General features: G+C 48.4%; 2 protein-coding genes across 9 annotated transcripts in view; both read right to left on the bottom strand.

Annotated features, from left to right (window-relative positions):
• Positions 1-24,348, bottom strand: part of MCF2L2 (MCF.2 cell line derived transforming sequence-like 2) — a 319,798-nt gene that overhangs the window by 206,116 nt on the left and 89,334 nt on the right. For all 7 annotated transcript variants that reach the window (XM_073359253.1, XM_073359256.1, XM_073359257.1 and 4 more), the window contains exon 3: positions 12,143-12,257. In XM_073359253.1, coding sequence (XP_073215354.1) covers positions 12,143-12,257 — 115 coding nt within the window. The remainder of the gene's footprint in view (positions 1-12,142; positions 12,258-24,348) is intronic.
• LOC140917129 (uncharacterized) lies at positions 7,620-10,272 on the bottom strand. Of its 2 annotated transcripts, XM_073359266.1 has the most exons (3): positions 9,220-10,272; positions 8,721-9,123; positions 7,620-8,157 (listed from the first exon to the last, which is right to left on the bottom strand). In XM_073359266.1, exons 1-3 carry the CDS (start codon positions 9,295-9,297, stop codon positions 8,075-8,077), a joined length of 564 nt encoding a protein of 187 aa, XP_073215367.1. In that variant the 5' UTR covers positions 9,298-10,272; the 3' UTR covers positions 7,620-8,074. The 2 variants fall into 2 exon arrangements, with proteins under 2 accessions (XP_073215367.1, XP_073215366.1); XM_073359265.1 differs by having other exon boundaries at positions 8,721-10,272.

Raw genomic sequence — 24,348 nt, 5'->3', positions numbered from 1 at the left:
GACCACTCATAGGTACCCGTGTTAGCGATCGTGTTAGCGATTCGCGCTAGGACAAATGGGAAGAGAAAGAGCTTATTACCCTGCTCCAAAGAGCATTTTAATCAAAGGGCCAAACGCTGCCTGGCCCTTGTACAAATGCAGGGCTCACCTGATTCCCCCATGCATGATCCATGCTCTGGAGAGCCCAAAGGCTGCTCCCACCCTGCTCTGCTGGCACTGTGTGGCTCCCTCAGAGAATCAGGGAGCGATGGGCAGGAGGCAGGTTACAGGGGCCAGTCTTGTGGGTGGTTTTATGATGGCCTGACTTACCACCACCCCACCTCCGTCACATAAGTCACCAAAGAGCCATCGGATGGTAATGATTTTGAACCACAACCTACCCAGTGCAGGATGCAAACCAGCAGTCTGGAAGCAAAAGTGCCATGCATAGTTATGATGCTGTATAAGTGATCATCGCTAGGATTAATACTAAACCCCAGGAAGGATCCCTGAGCGACCTCGTCCCCCAGATCAATTGCTTTTACTGCTATCCTCTGATGAGAATTAGGGTATTCAAAGGCCAGAAAACCTTTTTTTAAAAAATGGCAAGGTTTTCTTTTCTCTTTAAATAAGTCAATGAACAGTCTGAACATCTGTTAATGCAGAGGAAGGGAGCGGCTGAAGCAATTATTGAGGTACCTCTTGCCTCTCACATGCAATAAAAATACTTCCCAATTGTTTCTTGTCAGTAGCTCGCCAAGTCTTTCAAGAAAGACTCCGGTGTGCATTTGCTTTAGAGCAGAAGAGAAGCAGCGCTGACATTTTCTTTGTTGTTAAACTGTTACTGGAAGGCGTGTGGGGGAACTAACCCCAGATCTGCGCACTGATGCTGTTTGATCTTATCAAACCCTTCAGCCAACTAGGACTAGAAACCCCTGTAACAGTTTGTCAGTCAGTCCCGATACGTTTGGGCAAATCATCTATCAACTTCCAGCTGGAACGCGACGTACAGTGTCTATGCACGGGCACCCTGTCAGATCAGATGGAGAGGTGCAAGGATGTGTGGTTTGACCCAGTCTCTCCGCCACAATGATTGATGCTGCTGCACCACAGATGGAAAGCCAGGAAACTGGGTTATAGTACCAACATCTGGCAAGCTCTCTGGCTCGAGTGTATTGAAAGCCTCCACAGCGGAAAGGGAGAAGTTGGAGGTGAGCATGTGGGGAGTGACAAGGCCAACAAAAAAGTTTGGAAAGTTATAGTAACTTCAAGTGAGGGAAGGTTTCCAGGGATACGTCTGACACTACAGCAGGAGAAGAGGCCCCTTCAGCAGCACTGTTCATAGAATACCCTCATTAGCACAATTTCTGCTTGAATTAGAAACACTGTAACACACTTGACTTGTGGAAAGGCCTCTTCACATGATTTCAATTACTTCCTCCCTTGTGTGTTTAATGCACATTAATTTTTTCTCCTTTGTTTAGTGGCATGTGGAGAAACACTCACGTCACTGTGGAAAGGAAACAAATCCCCAAATAATTGCTCAGTGCAACCCATCTAGGTGCTGCACAGAACATATGCAATTACTTATTGATCTCACACACACCTAGGGGCCAAAACTCTGATCTTTCATCTTAGAAAACCACAGACCTCTACTGGAACATGTGTAGGGAGATCTTCCTTAGCTTGCTGCAGTAGCTTGGTCCTTTATTATTCCTGCCACTCGAGGGCACCATCGCAGACTCACTGACATACACATAGCTAATACATGGAAGCTGCAAACTGAACAACTTGAAGTCCTTCTCTTTCATTATAAAGGGGCACTGAGAAGCCTTTTAGACGATAACAAATTTTAGCTGACCTGAGCTGGATTCAATCCACTGGCCTAGTGATTAAGATATCTATAAATTGACGCGTATTGATCCATCCCAGATCCATTTAGTAGACCAGCAACGTGGTTTGTTAAAGATAAGCCAATATTCATTAACAGGCATTTTAAATTCTTCTGAAAACAAACACCCAGGCTGAGGCTAATCTGAAATGCAGATGTTCCTGGTGCTAAATGCTGTCAAAACACAATGCTCACCAAAACAACCCCGGCAGCCTCAGATATTCATTCATTTCAAACACTGATATGTACGGACTCAGTCTTCTAAGGAATGGAGCCTAGTTCTTTCTCCATCCGTTTTTTAAATGAAAATTGAAACGAGTAAATACAAGACGGCTCTTGTGACGTTTAGGTCCCTCTGTTCAGACCGAGGGAGAGGACCAGGGTTGGACACACGTATATGAGGAGGGATCAAAAAGAATGGGACTGCTCAATTTAGAAAAGAGATGACTCAGGGGAATATGGCAGAGCTTTGTAAAATCATGAAAGGTGTGGAGAAAGTGAATAGAATCATAGAAGATCAGGGTTGGAAGAGACCTCAGGAGGTCATCTAGTCCAACCCCCTGCTCAAAGCAGGACCAACCCCAACTAAATCATCCCAGCCAAGGCTTTGTCAAGCCAGGCCTTAAAAACCTCTAAAGAGGGAGATTCCACCACCTCCCTAGGTAACCCATTCCAGTGCCTCACCACCCTTCAATAAAGAAGTGTTATTTACCCCTTCACATAACACAAGAACCAGGAGTCACCCAATAAAATTAATAGGGAGCAGGTTTAAAATAAACAAAAGGAAGAGCTTCTGCACACACAATACAATTAACCGGTGGAACTCATTGCCATGGGATGTTGTCAAGGCCAAAAGTCTAACTGGTTTCAAGTTCACGGAGCATAGGTCCATCAATGGCTATCAGCCAAGATGGTCAGTGATGCAACTCCATGTTCTGGGTTTTCCTAAACCTTCCCCTGCCAGAGGCTGGGACTGGACGACAGGGGATGGATCACTCAATTATTGCCCTGTTCTGTTCATTCTCTCTGAAGCACCTGGTACTGGATACTGTCACAAGACAGGATACTGGGTTAGATGGACCATTATGGCCCAGTATGGCTGTCCTTTGTTTACCAGAGCAGCTCAAATAACTAAAATGTTTATTTGTGAATAACTATGCAATTAAAACAATGCCATAACTCACAATCAGTATTATTTATAATGTATTATTCTAACCAGTATTGATATGTATAATAGGTCTATTAATAAAACACTGAGATTTTGGCATTTAAGTCAATGCAACTTGCGGTACTAAGAAATTAAGGATATTCTCCCCTCAATATGTACATTTTTAGAGGCCCTTAGAAAATCTAGCCCTGCAAAGTGCAGGATATTTTTCTGCCTAGAAAGATGTGCTAAAGCCATGTACCAGGATGTTATTTCAGAGAAATCAAATGGCTCTGTCCCAAAGAAACAGAGACAATATACCATTGCCATCAGCATCACATTCTGTCTTCCCAGTTTAGCTTCACTTAGCCAGCTTGCAATAGCTGTACATTCTTCAGGTACCAACAATTCTAACTTGACACACAGAGCCAATTTCATATCTGGGGTAACTCCACTGAAACGAGTGATTTACAACAAAATGTTTGAAAAGTGGACGTGTCTTTGTGGAAGTTACCAACATGCTAATGTTGGAATAAAACAGTTTATTAAGCAGTCCTGCTTAGACTGACAGAAATGAGAGACAAAGCAGATAGCAATGAATGACACTTGCGATTGCCATATTTCTACAAGAAAGCTCGCAGGTCACACATACTGAATTGTGCCATTACCGAAATAGGAGCTGGTTTGGGAAATTCAGTAAAGGATTTCTATAAACGTGAGCGTAATTGTACTTTACACCCATTAGTGTAAATGAGAATCAGGCCACTCAGTGTTCTGTTTAGCTAGTGACTGTGATGTAGATCATTTGCCTCCATGTCCTGTTTACACTGTGTGAGAAGAAACAGGGGTGAAAATGGAGAAGACTGGTAAGTTAGCATGATCCGGAAGAGGAAGGAAAGGGGGGAGGTGGGGAAGATTAGAAACCATATGCTGCAGGGAAAGCAGAGCAGAGTAAAACAGCATGGAGGAAAAATTGAGGCATTGTGTGCCTAGCTCAAAGTCATCACCGCAGACCCTTGCAAAGCAGTGACATGTGGTTAAGATGGCAGAAGCTACTGACAGGGATGCAGGCCGGTAACCTTGGTTACTACTGATGTATGAAAAGCAACGAGGGTCTGATAAGAGAGGTAAGGTTTGGATGTCGCTGGGGGGGGAGGGGGGGCGGTGATTTAAAATGATACTTGACAAAGGCATGTGGGCCATAGCATAGAGTCAGACATGTGCTGTATAAACTTGCATTTAACCAAGGTGTTCAGGACGATATCACCTGTCTTCAGCAAGATGATACAATGATACTTGTATTTCTTAGGGTATGTCGACAATATATTTCTTATTTGTAGTAAGCCGGGGGCAGACTGAGAGTCTTAACTTCGCCAGGGAAATAGAGACAGTGTCACCAAATGATATCATTTCAATTTAGTACACACCAATAGAAACCTACCTCAGGTGTCAGTGTCACTTGGCATTGAGCGATGAGGGCAGGAAATCAGGAGTTTGAGGAAGAAAATGAGGCAAAATAATAGTATTTACATGGGCAGAACATCCAGTAAACAGATCCCCACTCTCAAAAAGGTGGTTAAGAAAAGCTCACACTGGACTTTCTTAATATCTCTACCTCCCATGTCATAGAAATGCACTGGACAGACTGATTCATTTGAAAGAGAGATTTGAAGCATACAGTACATGACAGGTAATATGAAACTTGCCTCCAAAGTAAATGAGCACACGTTGAGCCCTGTGAAGCCTGGATTTCCGCTATCTAAGAGACTCCCCATCTCTCTGTGCAATATCCCAACACACAAGATCAGCAGAGGCACTCCTGCTGACAGTCCTGAGATTTGAACTCTGGTGAGCCCTCGGTTCTAGAAGACACTTCCCGTCAGGCTATGACTACATTGCAAAAAACACATTCCCCGTGGCAGCAAGTCTCAGGGTATGTCTACACTACGAAATTAGGTCGAATTTATAGAAGTCGTTTTTTTAGAAATCGTTTTTATATAGTCGAGTGTGTGTGTCCCCACAGAAAATGCTCTAAGTGCATTAAGTGCATTAACTCGGCGGAGCGCTTCCACAGTACCGAGGCAAGCGTCGACTTCCGGAGCGTTGCACTGTGGGTAGCTATCCCACAGTTCCCGCGGTCTCCGCTGCCCATTGGAATTCTGGGTTGAGATCCCAATGCCTGATGGGGCTAAAACATTGTCGCGGGTGGTTCTGGATACATATCATCAGGACCCCGTTCCCTCCCTCCCTCTGTGAAAGCAGCAGCAGACAATCGTTTCGCGCCTTTTTCTTGAGTTACCTGTGCAGACGCCATACCACGGCAAGCATGGAGCCCGCTCAGGTAACCGTCACCGTATGTCTCTTAGGTGCTGGCAGATGTGGTACTGCATTGCTACACAGCAGCAGCAACCCCTTGCCTTGTGGCAGCAGATGGTGAGGTAGGACTGGTAGCCGTCATCGTCATGTCCGAGGTGCTCCTGGCCACGTCGGCCAGGAGCACCTGGGCAGACATGGGTGCAGGGACTACATTAGAAGTGACTTGACCAGGTCATTCACTTTAGTCCTGCAGTCAGTCCTATTGAACCATGTTATGGTGAGCAGGCAGGCGATACGGATTGCTAGCAGTCCTACTGTACCATCTTCTGCCAGGCAGGCAAGAGATGAGGATGGCTAGCAGTCCTACTGCACCATCTTCTGACGAGCAGCCATGAGATGTGGATGGCTTGCAGTCCTTCTGCACCATCTACTGCCAGCCAAAGATGTAAAAGATTCCTCTAGATCACACTGCAGTCACCCACAGAGAAGGCGCAGAGAGGTAAATCTAGTCATGTATCAATCAGAGGCCAGATCAACCTGCTTGTTCCAATAAGAACAATTAATTAGGTGTGCCATTTCTTATTGGAACCCTCCGTGAAGACCTGCCTGAAATACTCATCGATGTAAAACCACCCCCTTTGTTGATTTTAGCTCCCTGAAGCCAACCCTGTAAGCCCTGTCGTCAGTCACCCCTCCCTCCGTCAGAGCAACGGCAGACAATCGTTCCGTGCCTTTTTTCTGTGCGGATGCCATACCAAGGCAAGCATGGAGGCCGCTCAGCTCACTTTGGCAATTAGGAGCACATTAAACACCACACGCATTATCCAGCAGTATATGCAGCACCAGAACCTGGCAGAGCGATACCGGGCGAGGAGGCAACATCAGCGCGGTCACGTGAGTGATCAGGACATGGACACAGACTTCTCTCAAAGCACGGGCCCTGGCAATGTGGGCATCATGGTGCTAATGGGGCAGGTTCATGCTGTGGAACGCCGATTCTGGGCCCGGGAAACAAGCACAGACTTGTGGGACCACATAGTGTTGCAGGTCAGGGACGATTCCCAGTGCCTGCGAAACTTTCGCATGCGTAAGGGCACTTTTGTGGAACTTTGCGACTTGCTTTCCCCTGCCCTGAAGCGCATGAATACCAAGATGAGAGCAGCCCTCACAGTTGAGAAGCGAGTGGCAATAGCCCTGTGGAAGCTTGCAACGTCAGACAGCTACCTGTCAGTCGGGAATCAATTTGGAGTGGGCAAATCTACTGTGGGGGCTGCTGTGATGCAAGTAGCCAACGCAATCAAAGATCTGCTGATATCAAGGGTAGTGACCCTGGGAAATGTGCAGGTCATAGTGGATGGCTTTGCTGCAATGGGATTCCCTAACTGTGGTGGGGCCATAGACGGAACCCATATCCCTATCTTGGCACCGGAGCACCAAGCCGTCGAGTACATAAACCGCAAGGGGTACTTTTCAATAGTGCTGCAAGCTCTGGTGGATCACAAGGGACGTCTCACCAACATCAACGTGGGATGGCCGGGAAAGGTACATGACGCTCGTATCTTTAGGAACTCTGGTCTGTTTCAAAAGCTGCAGGAAGGGACTTTATTCCAAGACCAGAAAATAACTGTTGGGGATGTTGAAATGCCTATAGTTATCCTTGGGGACCCAGCCTACCCCTTAATGCCATGGCTCATGAAGCCGTACACAGGCAGCCTGGACAGTAGTTAGGAGCTGTTCAACTACAGCCTGAGCAAGTGCAGAATGGTGGTAGAATGTGCATTTGGACGTTTAAAGGTGCGCTGGCGCAGTTTACTGACTCACTTAGACCTCAGCGAAACCAATATTCCCACTGTTATTACTGCTTGCTGTGCACTCCACAATATCAGTGAGAGTAAGGGGGAGACATTTATGGTGGGGTGGGAGGTTGAGGCAAATCGCCTGGCTGCTGGTTACGCGCAGCCAGACACCAGGGTGGTTAGAAGAGCACAGGAGGGTGCAGTACGCATCAGAGAAGCTTTGAAAACCAGTTTCATGACTGGCCAGGCTACGGTGTGAAAGTTCTGTTTGTTTCTCCTTGATGAAACCCCCTGCCCCTTGGTTCACTCTACTTCTCTGTAAGCTAACCACCCTCCCCTCCTCCCTTCGATCACCGCTTGCAGAGGCAATAAAGTCATTGTTGCTTCACATTCATGCATTCTTTATTCATTCATCACACAAATAGGGAGATGACTACCAAGGTAGCCCAGGAGGGGTGGTGGAGGAGGGAAGGAAAATGCCACACAGCACTTTAAAAGTTTACAACTTTAAAATTTATTGAATGCCAGCCTTCTTTTTTTTGGGCAATCCTCTGGGGTGGAGTGGCTGGGTGGCCAGAGGCCCCCCCACCGCGTTCTTGGGCGTCTCGGTGAGGAGGCTATGGAACTTGGGGAGGAGGGCGGTTGGTTACACAGGGGCTCTAGTGGCAGTCTGTGCTCCAGCTGCCTTTGCTGCAGCTCAACCATACACTGGAGCATACTGGTTTGATCCTCCAGCAGCCTCAGCATTGAATCCTGCCTCCTCTCATCACACTGCCGCCACATTTGAGCTTCAGCCCTGTCTTCAGCCGCCACTTACTCTCTTCAGCCCGCCACCTCTCCTCTCAGTCATTTTGTGCTTTCCTGCACTCTGACATTATTTGCCTCCATGCATTCGTCTGTGCTCTGTCAGTGTGGGAGGACAGCATGAGCTCGGAGAACATTTCATCACAAGTGCGTTTTTTTTTTCTTTCTAATCTTCACTAGCTTCTGGGAAGGAGAAGATCCTGTGATCATTGAAACACATGCAGCTGGTGGAGAAAAAAAAAGGGACAGTGGTATTTAAAAAGACACATTTTATAAAACAGTGGCTACATTGCTGTTAACATTACATACATAGCACATGTACTTTCGTTACAAGGTCGCATTTTGCTTCCCCCCACCGCGTGGCTACCCCCTCAACCCTCCCCCCTCCCAGTGGCTAACAGCGGGGAACATTTCTGTTCAGCCACAGGCAAACAGCCCAGCAGGAACAGGCACCTCTGAGTGTCCCCTGAAGAAAAGCACCCTATTTCAACCAGGTGACCATGAATGATATCTCACTCTCCTGATAAAGAGATAAAGAACGGATGTTGTTTGAACGCCAGCAAACATACAGTTCAATGCTTTGTTGTACAATGATTCCCAAGTACGCGTTACTGGCCTGGAGTGGTAAAGTGTCCTACCATGGAGGACGCAATAAGGCTGCCCTCCCCAGAAACCTTTTGCAAAGGCTTTGGGAGTACATTCAGGAGAGCCGCGATTGCCAGGGCAAAGTAATCCTTTCACATGCTTGCTTTTAAACCATGTATAGTATTTTAAAAGGTACACTCACCGGAGGTCCCTTCTCCACCTGATGGGTCCGGGAGGCAGCCTTGGGTGAGTTCGGCGGGTACTGGCTCCAGGTCCAGGGTGAGAAACAGTTCCTGGCTGTCGGGAAAACCGGTTTCTCCGCTTGCTTGCTGTGAGCTATCTACAACCTCATCATCATCTTCTTCGTCCTCAAAACCTGCTTCCGTGTTGCCTCCATCTCCATTGAAGGAGTCAAACAACACGGCTGGGGTAGTGGTGGCTGAACCCCCTAAAATGGCATGCAGCTCATCATAGAAGCGGCATGTTTGGGGCTCTGACCCGAAGCAGCCGTTCGCGTCTCTGGTTTTCTGGTAGGCTTGCCTCAGCTCCTTAAGTTTCACGTGGCACTGCTTCGAGTCCCTGTTGTGGCCTCTGTCCTTCATGCCCTGGGAGATTTTGACAAAGGTTTTGGCATTTCGAAAACTGGAATGGAGTTCTGATAGCATGGATTCCTCTCCCCATATAGCGATCAGATCCCATACCTCCCGTTCAGTCCATGCTGAAGCTCTTTTGCGATTCTGGGACTCCATCATGGTCACCTCTGCTGATGAGCTCTGCATGGTCACCTGCAGCTTGCCACGCTGGCCAAACAGGAAATGAGATTCAAAAGTTCGCGGTTCTTTTCCTGTCTACCTGGCCAGTGCATCTGAGTTGAGAGTGCTGTCCAGAGCGGTCACAATGGAGCACTCTGGGATAGCTCTCGGAGGCCAATACCGTCTAATAGTGTCCACAGTACCCCAAATTCGACCTGGCAAGGCCGATTTAAGCGCTAATCCACTTGTCAGGGGTGGAGTAAGGAAATCGATTTTAAGAGCCCTTTAAGTCGAAAAAAAGGGCTTCATCGAGTGGACGGGTGCAGGTTTACATCGATTTAACGCTGCTAAATTCGACCTGAAGTCCTAGTGTAGACCAGGGCTCAGAGCCTGAGTCAACTGACTTCGGCTTGTGCTACAGAGCTAAAAATAGCAGTGTAGACTTCACACTGGAGCCTGGGCTCTGAGACTCAAAACCAGGGGTTTGTTTTTTCTTGTTTTGGGTTTGGTTTTTGGTGTTTTGAGGTGTAGACCTACCCTAAGAGTCCGAGAGTTGCCAGGTTTGAGGATCCATTAGAAAAGGTGCAAGGCTCATCTGTTCATTGAAGCATTTGGCTGATCTGGGCTAAAAGGGAATTCTGGGTATGGACTGAAGTGGTTAAGAAAGGACTTTCTACTGACGCTCTTTATTCCAGATAGTGGGTTGGGAGGCGGGTGTAACCCACGCCCATTCATTATGGCTCTCTGTCCCCCTCTAGTGGTGGTGGGGTCATACATAGAGTTTAAAGTGCCTGCTACAGCCTTTGCTAGGAAATGGGGGTGTCTCAACTCAGGCCATAGCATCTCACACTTGGAAGTTCCAGGTTCACTTCCCACTGCTAACAACCCACCTGGGGCAAGGCATTACATGGGTGACAATGAATGATGTAAATGTGCCCAGAGGCTTGCAAGGTGAGCACATACTTATAAATAATTACACTGTGCCAGTACACACCTCTCTTTTGCATGTTCTATACACAGTAAGTGTTACAGAAGTACAGTAATGCATGGGGGGATTTAGAAAGTCATATAGGATTAGTTATGCCATCTCCCTGATTGGAAGGCGTATTTCATTGGGGGGAGGGATAGCCCAGTGGTTTGAGCATTGCCCTGCTAAACCTAGGATTGTGAGTTCAATCCTTGAGGGGGCCATTTGGGGCAAAAATTGGGGATTCGTCCTGCTTTGAGCAGGGGGTTGGACTAGATGACCTCCTGAGGTCCCTTCCAACCCTGATATTCTATGATTTTACTTTGGTGATCACAAATCTCTTCTGCCTGATTAACACAGAACTGCTACTGAATTCTGCAGGACACACAGAAACTGACTGTAGCGAAGCGACGACTCATCAGCGCAGCACCTCCTGCTGATCATCTTGGGAATTAGCTCTTTTTCAGCCTCAGAATGCCCTCTGCCGGCCGGTGTCTCACCTGCCTCAGGCCCCGCGTCCCTGCCAGACCCCCAGTGCCCCTTTCCCCCACACTCTGGGTCTCCCCTCCGAGGGGAACCCCCAATCCTCTAAACCCAACTTGCCTCAGTGGCTACTGCCAGTCATCATTTAGTCCCCCATTCACTGGGGCAGACTGCAGTCTGTAATGGTCACTCATCACTGGCAAGGGGTTAGGACCAGCTGCCTTTGCCTATACCCAGGCTGCACCTTTGTGCCCCAGTACCTCTGTAGGCCTTCACCACGGCCTACAGCCTGGGGGTTTACCAGTCTGGAGCTCCCCAGCTCCTCTTACCCTTCCCCAGCACTGCTCTACTTCAGGTACCTTGCTCTCAGGCAGCTAGCCCTTCCCACCCCAGGGCTGGAGTGAGACTCTCCCAGCTCCTGGCCCACAGCCCTCTTATCAGGGCCAGCTGGGGCCTGACTGAGCTGACCACACCTGTGGTCAGCTACTCACTCAGCTGCTCTCACTGCTTTTCCCAGCCACAGCCCTCTTATCAGGGCCAACTTTTATCTTGGAGTGGGGCAGCCACCCCACTACACTGACCTGCAAAGGCAGAACCTCCTCCTCTGCCTGGAATGGATACTGATCAATCTTTATCTTCTGCTCTGTGGCAATGAAGCATTTTATATGCTGAACATCTCGACAAGCAGAATGTATTTCTTTTAAAAATGCACCGTACACTATCTGGTGGAACCATATGTAACCTTCCCCACAATCTAATAGCCTATACCCCTCTTCCTGGTCAAATTGTTTTCTACCTAGATGTCTCCCTTGACTTTGACAGCAAAATGAAAAACGATCTCCTACCAATGCTATAACATTTACAGCAAGATTGTTCTAGTGTGTATAGCCACACGATTGTAGTATATTGTGTAAAGACCATACTATAGCCCTCTGCTACTCACTCTGTGCTGGGAAATAGGGAAAGACAGTTGCTGAGGGTGAATTAACAAACTGCAGAGTAGCAAGGCTTTGCAGTGCACCAGTCTCGCCCCTGGCAGTTCCCACCTTCTGTAATCTTGCCATAAAGCACACATGCAGAGTCAGAGCTCTGGTTCTTCCTCTGTTGTGTGTGAAGAAGAGGGCAGGGCCGCCTGGGGAAGCCTGCGCTGTACCTGTTGTGTGTGGGTGAAATTCACTCCTGTGCAGAAAACCTGCTCCAGGTCTATGCATGACTGAAGTGGGACTTAAGTCGTACATAGGCCGTGACCTGGTCTTTTGCACAGGGGTGAATTCCATGCTGGATGACTAGCGGCCCTGGTTCTGCAGGGCCACCAGACTGCAACCTCTCAGAAGTTCTAAAACGGTGAACACAAAGTAAAGCAGTGATCCACTCGGGAAGTGAAACTGCAGGGAGACAGCAGGCCTTTGTGCTTTGGCTCACCTGGGAATGCTGGTTAAATACGTCAGAACGTTCAGAAAATCCTCGTCGGGTATATCGCTGAACCCCGCACACTCTGGGAAAGTTATAATGGGTGCCCCGTCCTTCCCTCTGCCTCCTGCAAATAAGAGAAGTTTTCAAGAGGTTAGAAACGTCCTGAGAGCAGAGGATCAGCCAATGCACAGTGTGTCATGAAACGTTAGCATGTTCCTCACTGAGAAGAGGTGTGATCCTGTGGATAAGGCTCCAGACTGGGACACAGGAGATCTGGGGACAGATTCTCAGTTTGTATAAATCAATGTAGCTCCATTATGCCAATTTACACCAGCTTAGAATCTGGCCCATGGGGTCTGTTCCTGGCTCTGCCACTGAATGGTTATGTGACCTTGGTCTAGTCACTTCACGGCTTTGCCTCTGTCTCATGTGATCATTTGTGAAGTTTTCAGGATTCACAGATACCTGCAGTCTTGGTTGGTGACTGTAAGCTCCTTGGGGTCTCCCTATGTATTTGTGCAGTACCTAGAATAATGGGATGTGGATGCTGAACCTGACTAGGGCCTCAGAATGCTAAATATTAAATAATATTTGAATAATAAAATTCCAGGAACAAACCAAGCTTTGGGGCTTTCATTCACAAAAATACTCAAAGAGGGGTGCTTTAAACTAATCAACAAGTTTTGCTTACTATCTATCCACCCCTTTATTAACTGCTCAATCAACACACACACCCACCCACCCCTCCTTGTACAGGCCCAGACCTGTCTGAGGAACCTCCAGGTCCACTTCATGCCTGGCTCCCGTCTCTAGGATGGGCTGATCCAAACCCAGGATCCAACCTCCCCCCAAACTTTAGGGAAGTCTGGGTGGAGATCTCAGCTTTGTGGCCCACGTCCATCTCTGGTTTTCCTGTTACATTACTCAGCTCAATGGGGAATTACGCCACTAATATAGTGACATACATAGCGTAGGATAGTAACTTAGCAATCAGGCTTGTCACTCTTCTGAAGGGCCTAGTGTCCACTGCACAAAGCATGAATCCCCAGGTCAGTCCCCAAACCCGGTTTCCGGATTAGCAGCTCTGCAGCTGTGCGGAGGAATAAGGATTTAATCCAAAACCCATTAAAGTTAATGGGATTCTTTCAACTGACTTCAACTGGTGCGGAATAAGAGCTTAAGTGAAAGTACAGACAAACAGGATGGCAATAAGTAAGGGAGTGAGAACGTTCAGGGTTTTTACTGAAGGTGTCCCATCCTATAATTGCAGCTAAGGATCTTCAGTGAGTCCCTCCCCTCCCTCTGCCCATCTCGATAAAATCAGCTATTTGGTCCTGACTGCAAACCCAGTAAAGGGTTAAACCCTGCAGCACTCCTTCCTATCTCTCTGAGACAAGGAAAGATCTGCCTCAGCCCGGATTGTGCTCCACATCGTTCCTGCCTAAAGGTAAACGCTGTGGCCTTCTCCTTGGGGAGTTTCCAGGGAATTATCCCTTTGGGGCAGGGCTTGCCAAACCCAATGCATTCTGTGGAAGAGTCCCCATCATCCTCCCACAGCTCCTGCCTCCATGCTGCCCTACAGGCCCCCCTCTCTCCCCAACTTGGCAGTCTGGCCCCTAGAGGAGCCAAGCTGTCTTTAGCTGCAGTCACAGAGGGGAGCTGCAGCCAGCGGTTAATACATCGCCACCCAGAAACTGGCGTGAGCAACAGAGGGCGGGAAGTTCTTTGCTCTTCCCCATCCTGCCTTGGCCCAGCCCCCAAAGTGCAGCAGGTTTTAGCTAGGGGATCAGTGCCCCCATCGGCAGCGGGAATCATAGGCTGGGGGAGGCTGTGCCTCCCCAAACTGCCAGGCGTGGCCCCACCCCCAGGGCGCCCCTCCTGCTTCCTGCCTGCTCTGAGCGTGGCGGTGAGGCTCCAGTCCCCCTGAGCAGCGGCCCCAGCTTGAGCTGGGACCATGCCATCTGCCCTCCCGCGCTGGGGGCTTGGGCCACATGCCCTCCCTGCGCTCCAGGGCTGGGGCCACGCCACCCGCCCTTCTGGCACTCCAGGGCAGGGGAGGCTAGCCTAGGGTGTGGGCCAGTAGCTGCAGGGGGAGGGGCCCCCTCCGGCAGTGGGAATGTGTGGAAGGGGCATGGCCTTGGGCTGAAGGGGCGGGGCTGGGGGCTAGCCTCCCCCAGCCTGCGGTTCACACGCTGCCCATGAGTGCCCCCTTCACAGCGGACAAGCTGTGGAGAGGTATCTGTGGGATGCTGGAGAGAGAGGAAGTTTGACCTCACTCCTCTGTTTGGGGAAGGAAGAGATCTGCCCTCAGGGTGGGGGAGGGCATCCTGGAAGTGGCCCATTTTACATCATGTTTAGTTTCAGAAAGAGCTCAGGCTATTTCTGTCTGCCATACTTGCCATTAGGTTGCCAGGTACATACTCCTGCTCCATGTCCTTCTCACCTAGGCTGGCCCCACACTTTGGCTGGAAACTATGGGTTTCAAAGATCCTCAGCCAGCATAAACCGGCCTCATTCCATTGGCTTCCACGGAGATGCACTACACCAGTGGAGGATCTGGCCCTCTTTAAGACAATATTGAATGAGAACGTGACTGAGTTTGAATGCACCCTCATTTGTCCCACCAGTGATCCCCATCCAGGCCAGCTTCTCAACACATTAACTGTTTCATTAACATAACACTGTGACGCTGGCAGACCAGGTGTCAGCTTATGACACAGCCCCAGGCCAATTCAGGTGTATCAGTACAGATCAAAGTGATTGTTAAATGTATAAGAGTGTATTTGGTGTTTAAACTTCATAAAAACTAGAGGGATGTTACATGCATTGTTTTCACTTATCTGCGTCCCCTTTATAATGCAGTAGCAAACACTGATATTGTTTTAACCCTGTAACTAAATAACCCATAAACCAAGAAAGAAGCCTTCAGGAATGCAAATGAAGAACTTTAATAGAAAAGTGCTAATTTCAAAGCACAGGGTCATTGTGTGTGATCATCGGAGTTTAAAGATTAAAAACGCATTCCTCATTCTCTGTCATCAAAGGAAAAGCCTACGCGGGTAGAGATATTGTCATCTTTTTTCTGTGAGAAGAAGCTGGATTCAAGGAAAGATCCTGCATCTCGGGACTGTGTGGACTCTTACAGGGAAATATACTAAAGTGAGCTGTAGTTCACAAAAGCTTATGCTCTAATAAATTTGTTAGTCTCTAAGGTGCCACAAGTCCTCCTTTTCTAAATGCAAAGCAGATGATCATAATGGTCCCTTCTGACCTAAATATCTATGAATCTATGAATCCCCAGAGATAGTCTGGGTACCCTGAAAAGACTTTTGGGAAACTGGCAATTTATTAGATCACTGTCACCATTTGGAATGACAAACTATGACTTACTGTGCATATATTTTACCTGCTTTAACCTCTCAAAAACTCTCATTTCCTTTTCTTAGCTAATAAACCTTTAGTTAGTTACTAGAAAATTGGCTGCCAACGTTGTCTTTGGTGTAAGATCTAGAGTGCCAGTTGATCTGGGGTAAGTGACTGGTCTCTTGGGACTGGAAGCAACCTGAATGTGATGGGATTTTTGGTATAAGCGAAGCTTTATTATAAAGTCCAGTTTGTCTGACTGGCAAGATAGACTGGAGAGTCTAAGGATTGTCTGTGACTTCATGGTAAGACTGGCTCAGTGAAATCTAATTACAGAACACACCATCAGTTTGGGGTATCTGCCCTGTTTTCTGACAGTCTGGCCTGAGGTAGGCACTCACAGTCATGAGCCACTCCAGAGAGCCTGACAAATGCTTCCTCTTGTCTCCCCAAGTCAGTCTCCGGGAGTTCTGCATAAAAGCAGTTTTTCAGTCTAGATGCTTGGTAAAGGGGTGGCTTTGTTAGGACATTCTCAAATGTTGACCTCTTTTTGCTCCCTTCTAATCCATAGGATCATTTTAGTTACAGATGGAAAAGACCACCTACTGTATTAACTCATCCAGTAGACGCTTCCTGCCAGGGGAGAATACAGTCCCACAGCTATTAAATTGGATCTCAGCCAGACAGCAAGCAAAAGTGATTATAATCAGTGCTGCACTGAACTTACTTATAGGCCACGGACTTCACATTAACCCTGGTTGATGGCAAACCTCAGTTCCCTGCTGGTTCCATCACATCCAATTTATCCGTAGGCAGCAGTGGGCTGGAATATGTCACCATCCACAATTAATCAGACTTTTCCCTGGGCAGATTGTTGCCGCAATCTGCACTGATCCAGATTCTGTTCATGGGCTTGCTTATGAGGCTGAAGCGCATCAAACCACTGGGTGTTTAGTTGCAGAGAGAATATATGACAGGTTTCAGAGTAACAGCCGTGTTAGTCTGTATTCGCAAAAAGAAAAGGAGGACTTGTGGCACCTTAGAGACTAACCAATTTATTAGAGCATAAGCTTTCGTGAGCTACAGCTCAAGCTTATGCTCTAATAAATTGGTTAGTCTCTAAGGTGCCACAAGTCCTCCTTTTCTTTTTTAGAGAATATATGGTGACATCTTGTGGGCAAGACGGGTAATGTCATAGGAAATCCAACACACTTCATAGGGTGACCAGGGGTCCCGTTTTCGACTGGAACGCCCGGTCGAAAAGGGACCCTGGCGGCTCCGGTCAGCACTGCCGACTGGGCCGTTAAAGGTCCAGTCTGCGGTGCAACAGGGCTAAGGCAGGCTAATCCCTACCTGTCCGGGGGCACCGCACGGCGCTCCGGAAGTGGCCAGCAGGTCTGGCTCCTAGGCAGGGGGCCTCAGGTGTCTGCACGCTGCCTCCATCCTGAGCACCAGCTCTGCACGCCCAATGGTCTGAGCACCCCCCTGCACCCCAAACCACTCATCCCCAGCCCCACCCCAAAGCCCGTACCCCCTCCTGCACCCTAAGCCCCAGCTCTGAGCCTCCCCAAACCCACAGCCCCCTCCTGCACCCCAGAGCCTGCACCCCCAGCCCAGAGCCCTCATCCCCCCTACACCTCAACCCCCTAACCCAGCCTAGAGCCCCCCCACACACACACACCCTGAACCCCTCATCCCTGGCCCTCACCCCTCCCACACCCCGATCCCCTGCCTCAACCTGCAGCTCCCTCCCACATTCCGTATCCCTCAGCCCCACCCCCCAGCCTGGAGCCCCCTCCTGCACCCCAAACCCCTCATCCCCGGCCCCACCCCAGAGCCTGTACCCCCAGCTGGAGCCCTCACCCCCTCCACACCCCAACTCCCTGCCCAGAGCCCCCTCCCGCACCCAGAACCCCTCATTTCTGGCCCCACTCCAGAATGCACACCCCATTTAGAGCACTCACCCCCTTCCACACCCCAACCCCCTGCCCCAGCCCAGCGAAAGTGAGTGAGGGTGGAGGAGAGCAAGCCACCGAAGGAGGGGGAATGTAGTGAGCGGAGGCAGGGCCTCAGGGAACGGGCGGGACTAGGGTGTTTGGTTTTGTGCCAATAGAAAGTTGGCAACCCTATTCATTGCTTCTCTAGGCCAAGCTCACTGCACATCTCAGGGGCTCTTGGCACCCCTCCATCAATCCCCACCCCAAGCTTTCTTGTTCCACCCTCCTCAGTCGATTTTATTTTAGCCCCACAGCTGCTCAAGGGTTCGTCTACTCTTGAAAGGTATTTTGGATTAAAGTAGGATGTGAATTTAAAGTGCAATAGCTATTCTGGTTAATTTCCCATTGTAGACAAGCCCTAATCTGCACCTGCTCCAACAACCCCACCCCCCGAAGGAGTTTGGTCATCTGAGGATCAGTGCAGTGCATGGGCAATCAAGCCAACATCATCTTTTCCTCAGCCACATCTCCTCTGCCAGGGGCAGCAAGGCAGTGGGGAGATAGAGCCGACGTAGCAAGGTCTGTGCTACTAGAGGATTTCTTTACATAAGGGAAATCCAGTTAAACCAGCTTCAAAGTGTGTGCGCAAAGCAGAATTAATGAGGCCAAGGAATTTGGCCCATTGCCTGAAGAGGTCATCCATGCTTCTGAGATGGGGAAAAGTACATCATAAAGTTATCTTAGGAGACAGCCATGTAGCCTAGCAATCTGAGCAGAGGACTAAGAGCCAGGAATTCCTGGGTTCTGAAAAGGACTCTGAAACCAACGCTCTGTGATCACCTAGCATCTCTCTGCCTCGATCTCCTTTTCTCTGAAAAGGGGATGACACCACTTACTGGTGCATAGGAGTGTTTGGAGAATTCATGGATTAAGTAGTATGTGGAGAAGAAGGAAAACTGAAATCTGCACTCGGATGCTTCCCTGCATTGAAACAAGTGAGACTGCTCAGGTGTAAGTGAGGACAGATTTGGGACCAGAAAATGCTAAGCATTATTATTATGCTGGAAGACTCAGAACATCAGGCATACGATGTGACAACTGGCAGTGGAAACACATGAGAAATGGTCTGCCTCAGCCTCACCCATATCTGAATCAGCAATAGCTTCTGGGGAGATGGATTACAAGGAAAAATCCTGCTGTCAGTTTATTTAACGAGCTAATGACAGGGGAGGGAAGCTCATTACACACAAGAAGAGCTTGCAAAGCGCCCTCTGTTTCTGGCAGACGATTTCCAGCCATCTCAAAATGCCGGGAGTGTCAATTTCTTTTTTTAAATTACACAGGCCTTGCTGCAGTGTTCACTGCGTTCACATCTTTATGCTAATTTCTGCAGATTCTGAACGGGCCAACTGCAACCTTTCTAGGGAGCCATGGGGAGGGCTTATGTTAATGTGATTTGTCCTGAAGACAGGGGCACAACCAGAATTTTGCTAAGAAGTGGGCCCAGTTTACTAGACCAGCTGCCCCAAATTTGAGTGGCGTTGCAACACTGTGCCCCAGGTTGCAATGCCCCTCACTGAAACCGGGCCTGGCCACTCCTCTGTCCTGATGGGGTGGGGGTCCCCCCACTCAAATTTGAACAAGTAGCATTGCGTCCTGGCAGACAGAGTCACAACACTACACAAATTTGTTCCAGGCAGCCCTTTGTTGTCCAGTCAGGGGCCCAGGCACCCATGACTAAAGTCACTGGGAGGGCTGAGGACATGAATTAAAAACCAATGGGACCATCATGAGCCAGATCCTACTGTCCTTACTCAGGCAAAATTTCCACTGAAGATCTACTGGCATGAGGACTGAGTAAGTGCTGTGGAATTCGGCCCAAAGCAGGCTAAGTACATCCTATGGCTTGGTGCACAGCACCTCCCAGTACTTCATTCTAACATCACTTATACCGGGGTGAATCCAGAGTGACTCCACATGGTGTGAAATTCTGCCCTGCACTTCCAGGAAGTGCAGTGCAAAAGACGCAGACCAAGAGACGGGGAGCAAAGGTGGCCTGTAGCCGCTTTTGCTCCCTCTGGCTTCTGGGCTATTCTGGTGGCTGACATGGCCATCCAGCCCAAGTTAGAGAGGCCCCCAGCTGCTCAGATTTATGCTCAGCAGATAAAGAACCTGGGCCTGCCCCCACCACACCCCAACACTGACGCTTGTGAGATAGAACAGCTCAGGGTTGATTCCCGCTGGACCTGCACCTAAGGGACTGCTCTCCCTGTCCCTTATGAGACCTTTATGCTCTGTGCATTGCTGGAGTGAGGAGTTTGTCCCAGACTGGACAAACAAAGGGCTATAGAGCGCAGCTGCGAAGCCAGGGCGCCAACCGAGCATCCACAGCTCTCTCACCCTTTGAATGAGTGCAGCCAGGAGTTAAAGTACTGGTGTGTAGGGCAGTGCACAGCTTCCCCCCCAGCCCCTCCTTAAAAGCTGACAGGAGCTCGGTCTCGTCTCCCAGGCTTGGACACCCTCAGAGCTCCCCATCCTGTTTGCATCTCTTAACAACTCGGTGCAGATTGTGCTGGCCTGTGGCCCCAGCCGGCTCACCCCATATGGGCACAGTACCCGCGTGCCCCCTTGGAACTGTGCCCAGCCCCTGCGCACCTGGGCAGAGCTGATGAAAACTGAGTCTCATGCACTGGTCAAAAGAATTAACCGCCCCAAGCTAAATAAATAAGCCAGAGCCAGCATCCAGGAGCTGAGCTGGGGCAGGGGGGAAGGTTGTTGGTGAGGAGAGCAAGGGGAGTATTCCTGAGTGGTTGGAGGCGAGGTTGAGAGGAGCAAGGGGGTGCACGGCAGACCAGGACAAGGTGGGAGGCTGTTCCCGGGATAGGGGGCAGCACAACTGAGGCAGGAAGCCAAGAAGGAGAAAGCGTCACGGGACTGAGAAGAGCAAAGGTGAAGAGCGCGGGCCACCGAGGTCAGCAGGGGCTGGGATGTGGGGCGTGCTCAGACCACTGGACCATCCCTTTCTCTGACATGCATATAACCAGCTTGTCCACAATCCAGCAGAGTGTCACTGGAACCCAGAGGAGGACTTCAAGAAGACAGCAGGGAGAATTAAGAAATATCAGAGAATCAGCACTTCCACTTCTCAGCCCCCAGCTGAGAGGCACAACCCTAACCTGCTGCATTCCCTTCACTTAGGTTTCCTGGATTCTCTTGTATAGAGATTGCCAGGTCTGCTGAACTGTGCTGAATGTTTTCCCAGGCTTGAAGAAGAGCTCTGTGGACCTGGAAACAGCGTCTCTCTCACCAGCTGAAGTGGGTCCAATAAAAGACATTACCGCACCCACCTTGTCTCTCTGAACGATGTTCTTTGGTGCTCACCAAATGAGGACCAGGTTGAGGCTATTTCCATTTTTCTTAGCCATCATTAAGTCATCATTTGTGGATTGTAGTGTTTTCCATCTGTGATGGACAGGGCCCTGACCCCCAGTTTCACTCCCACATTGTAACATAGCCAAGAGATAGCCTTCAACAGACACACCGACTTTTTGTCTCTCTAGCTCGTCACTTTAGCACCTCAATCATTGGTGAGGCTGCAAAACAGCTGGTTTTCAGACTTTAGTGTCAAACTAATGTGTCAAACAAAGCCTTTGCAGCCAATTAATTCCACATAGCATGCATCTTTTTATTCAAGGGTTATTATTCAGTTTGTGCGTCAATTACAGGGACACTGTCAGCGTAAAAAAAAATCCTGGATAGGATTCTCCCCTACAATGCATCTTGTGTCATTTACAACTGTGCAAACGGAGCGTAAAAAGGTGCCATCCGGACGTGGTAGCATTTTATACACTCAAATTGCACTGGCATAAACAACTGTGCAAGGTGCAAATCAGTGGAAAAAACAGTATGTATAAAACACAAATGTCCCAGCTGGGTTACTAGACAAGAACAGGTTTCAGAGTAGCAGCCGTGTTAGTCTGTATTCGCAACAAGAAAAGGAGGACTTGTGGCACCGTAGAGACTAACAAATTTATTTGAGCATAAGCTTTCGTGAGCTACAGCTCACTTTCCACTGAATGCATCCGATGAAGTGTTCATAGAAAATTCTGTGTCTGCCAGTGCACATTATGGGTGATTCCTTAAATTAAATTGTTCGGTGCCCAGACTCCTTCAAGCTTATGCTCAAATAAATTTGTTAGTTTCTAAGGTGCCACAAGTACTCCTTTTCTTTAGACAAGAACAGAGACTGTTAAGTAACTAACTAATTTTTAAATCTAATTTGCAAACACTTCATATGCTCCTTGTTTGCTTCTTGCCTTTACTACTGGACTAGTCAGTTTCAGATTCTCATCCACTAGCACAATGTAGTGATGTTTGGGCTGCAAACAGGAAAGGGGAAGGTTTGTTTGTTTAAAACACTAGTTCTATTGGAAATTAATTAAAACATGCATAGGAACATTTGTATTGGTCTGAGATTTTGTTGAAGCGTATTCTTACAAAACCTAACTTTGGGGCTATAGGTGACCTGATTTTCAGATTCTGAATTCATATCACAGAATGGGCACTTTTCAATTTGGCAACTACAAGACTGCACAAGGCAACAAGAAAACAGCTATTTAAAAAAAAAAATCCCAACACTCAGCTCTAGCCCCTTTTCCCTTCACTCACCCAAAAGTCATAGACTAAAGATGAACAAGAAAGTAAACAAATTTGCTTTGCATTAGCCAGCTGTCTATTTTAAGACGTAATCCTTCTTCCATTGAAGTCGAATGGAGTGTTGCCATTGATTTCAGTGGAAGCAGACTGGGCCCTTACCTAGGTTTGCTAAGAAAATGGAACTCTGCTAATACACTTCATGACACTTTCTCTAAGGAGCTTGTGATTTATTAACAGGCTCTGTTATTGTCAGAACTGACAGACTGGATTCTTTTCTGACAGTAATTACAGATAATTACAACATGTGAAACAGCAGATCAAACAGAAGGAGGGCAGCAACACTCTTTCTTTTAAACAGCATATTTGCACAGCACGTTATTAATCTTTCTGCATTTCAGGAACAGCATCTTACCAGTGGTCCTCCATTCTAATGCACACCTGCTTTCGCCTAAGAATAGCCAGCACTTTTGTACCACCGAACTTTCTGTAATCGGTCCTCCAAAATCAGTGGAGCAAATGCAGCACTCTCATAATCTATCACATAAAAGTGCAAAAAGTTTATCTGTGTTGGTCCTGCTGCAATCACATAATGAAAGTGGTGTTTTTGAAAGAAGGAAATCATAGCATCATAGAATGGAGGGTAGTGGCTTATAATCAGGAATCTAGCCATGTGAACTTGTGCTCCCATCAGATCTCACAAGCTAAGTGTGGTCGGGTCAAGCTCTGGGATAGGAGACCACCAAGGCATCACTACGTGGTGCACGAAGTGGCGTAGGTGCTTCATTACGTGGCACTCTGCAGTCCTTTTCCATAACTGCTGAGTCCCAGACAAGGCTTGTTACACTCTTCCTGGCATAGGCCATACAAACTTTGGTAGTCTGGCAGCCAGAGAGCACTACAGGGTCTGTTTCCAGTGGCTTCAGTAAACAGTCTCCCTTTCATTCAGTACCGTTAAGGATTTGTCTGAACGGTGCATTAGTCCATGCTGCAGAGGTGCAAATTCTAGTGCACACTAGCGTGTCGCACACGAACTGACATGACTCAGTGTTCCCTCATGCACATTAAAGTAGTCCTGTTTGAAATGGGCCTACATTAACATGCACTAGGGAACTCCGGGTCTACACCGGCCAGATACTGCACAACACCCTGGTATGCAGTAGAATTTACATCCCTCTAGTGCGGACTAACACATTGTACAGACAAGTCTTTGGTCTTGAATCTCCTGTGCCATGTAATCAACACAAAACCCTCGTTAGTCAATGGATAACTGCTCCCATCTGCTCAGAGCCCAGAAGAGAGCCAGGTCTCACGTATTGGAGTTGTATAGGGACGGGAAAGACTGGAGTATATCCATATGAAGATGGCTCAGCAAAGGCACAGGGAGCAGCTGAATGTCACAGAGTCAGGGTCATAGCAGGTAACAGAAACTAGGAACGCTGGTCTCCCAGTCCTCTGCTCTAACCCCTGGACTTTCCTATTTGGATGCCCCTGTGTTTTAGATGCAATTGCTGAAGCCAAAGTAATGCATAGCCAAAAAGTTGACATTATACCATATATACGGTCAAGAACTCAGATTGAATAAACTTCAGCTGGCCTTCCGACACACTTCTATACTGCAGACCAAACACATCTTGTGTTGCCAAGACTGTGCAGAAGACCCCTGTAAGGAAATGGTCAGGACTTTTTTTGCAAGAAGTGCAAGACTTCAAGTATTAAAGGCTTTCCTTGGCTCTTCAACACTGATGCTAGGTTGATGGAAGAAATCTTCTGTCACCCTGAGCTACCCCCTCCTGGGGAGGTGGATTATCTACACTGCCAGAAGAACCCTTTCTGTTGGCGTAGGCAGAGTCTACACCAGTGGTTCTCAACCCATGAGCCACCTGCAGCCCAATCAGCACACAGCGGTGGCCCATGTGACACCCTCAGGGCCATACAGGTAGTATATATATACTGTATGGATGCAGCCCACATAATACATAGAGAGCTGCATATGCGGCCCACAGTGGTAAATAGGTTGAGAACCACTGGTCTATACTGAAGCAATAGCTCTAGTATTTGAAGTGTAGACATACCCTGAGATGACAGAAGCCTGTGAAATATGATAGGCATACACGGAATGATGGCCCTAAAGTTTAATAATCAGTGGGCGGATGGGCTGGCTGGAATGAGAACGGAATTAGTTTGGGGGTGACATTTGTATTTCAAGGTGCCACTTCCGACCACAATCAAAAGCAGAAGTCCTAAAATAGCCCAAGGAAG

Source organism: Lepidochelys kempii, chromosome 9 (genome assembly GCF_965140265.1).
Source record: "Lepidochelys kempii isolate rLepKem1 chromosome 9, rLepKem1.hap2, whole genome shotgun sequence".
NCBI classification, from domain to species: domain Eukaryota; kingdom Metazoa; phylum Chordata; order Testudines; family Cheloniidae; genus Lepidochelys; species Lepidochelys kempii.
This window is presented reverse-complemented; position numbering and strand designations above follow the sequence as displayed.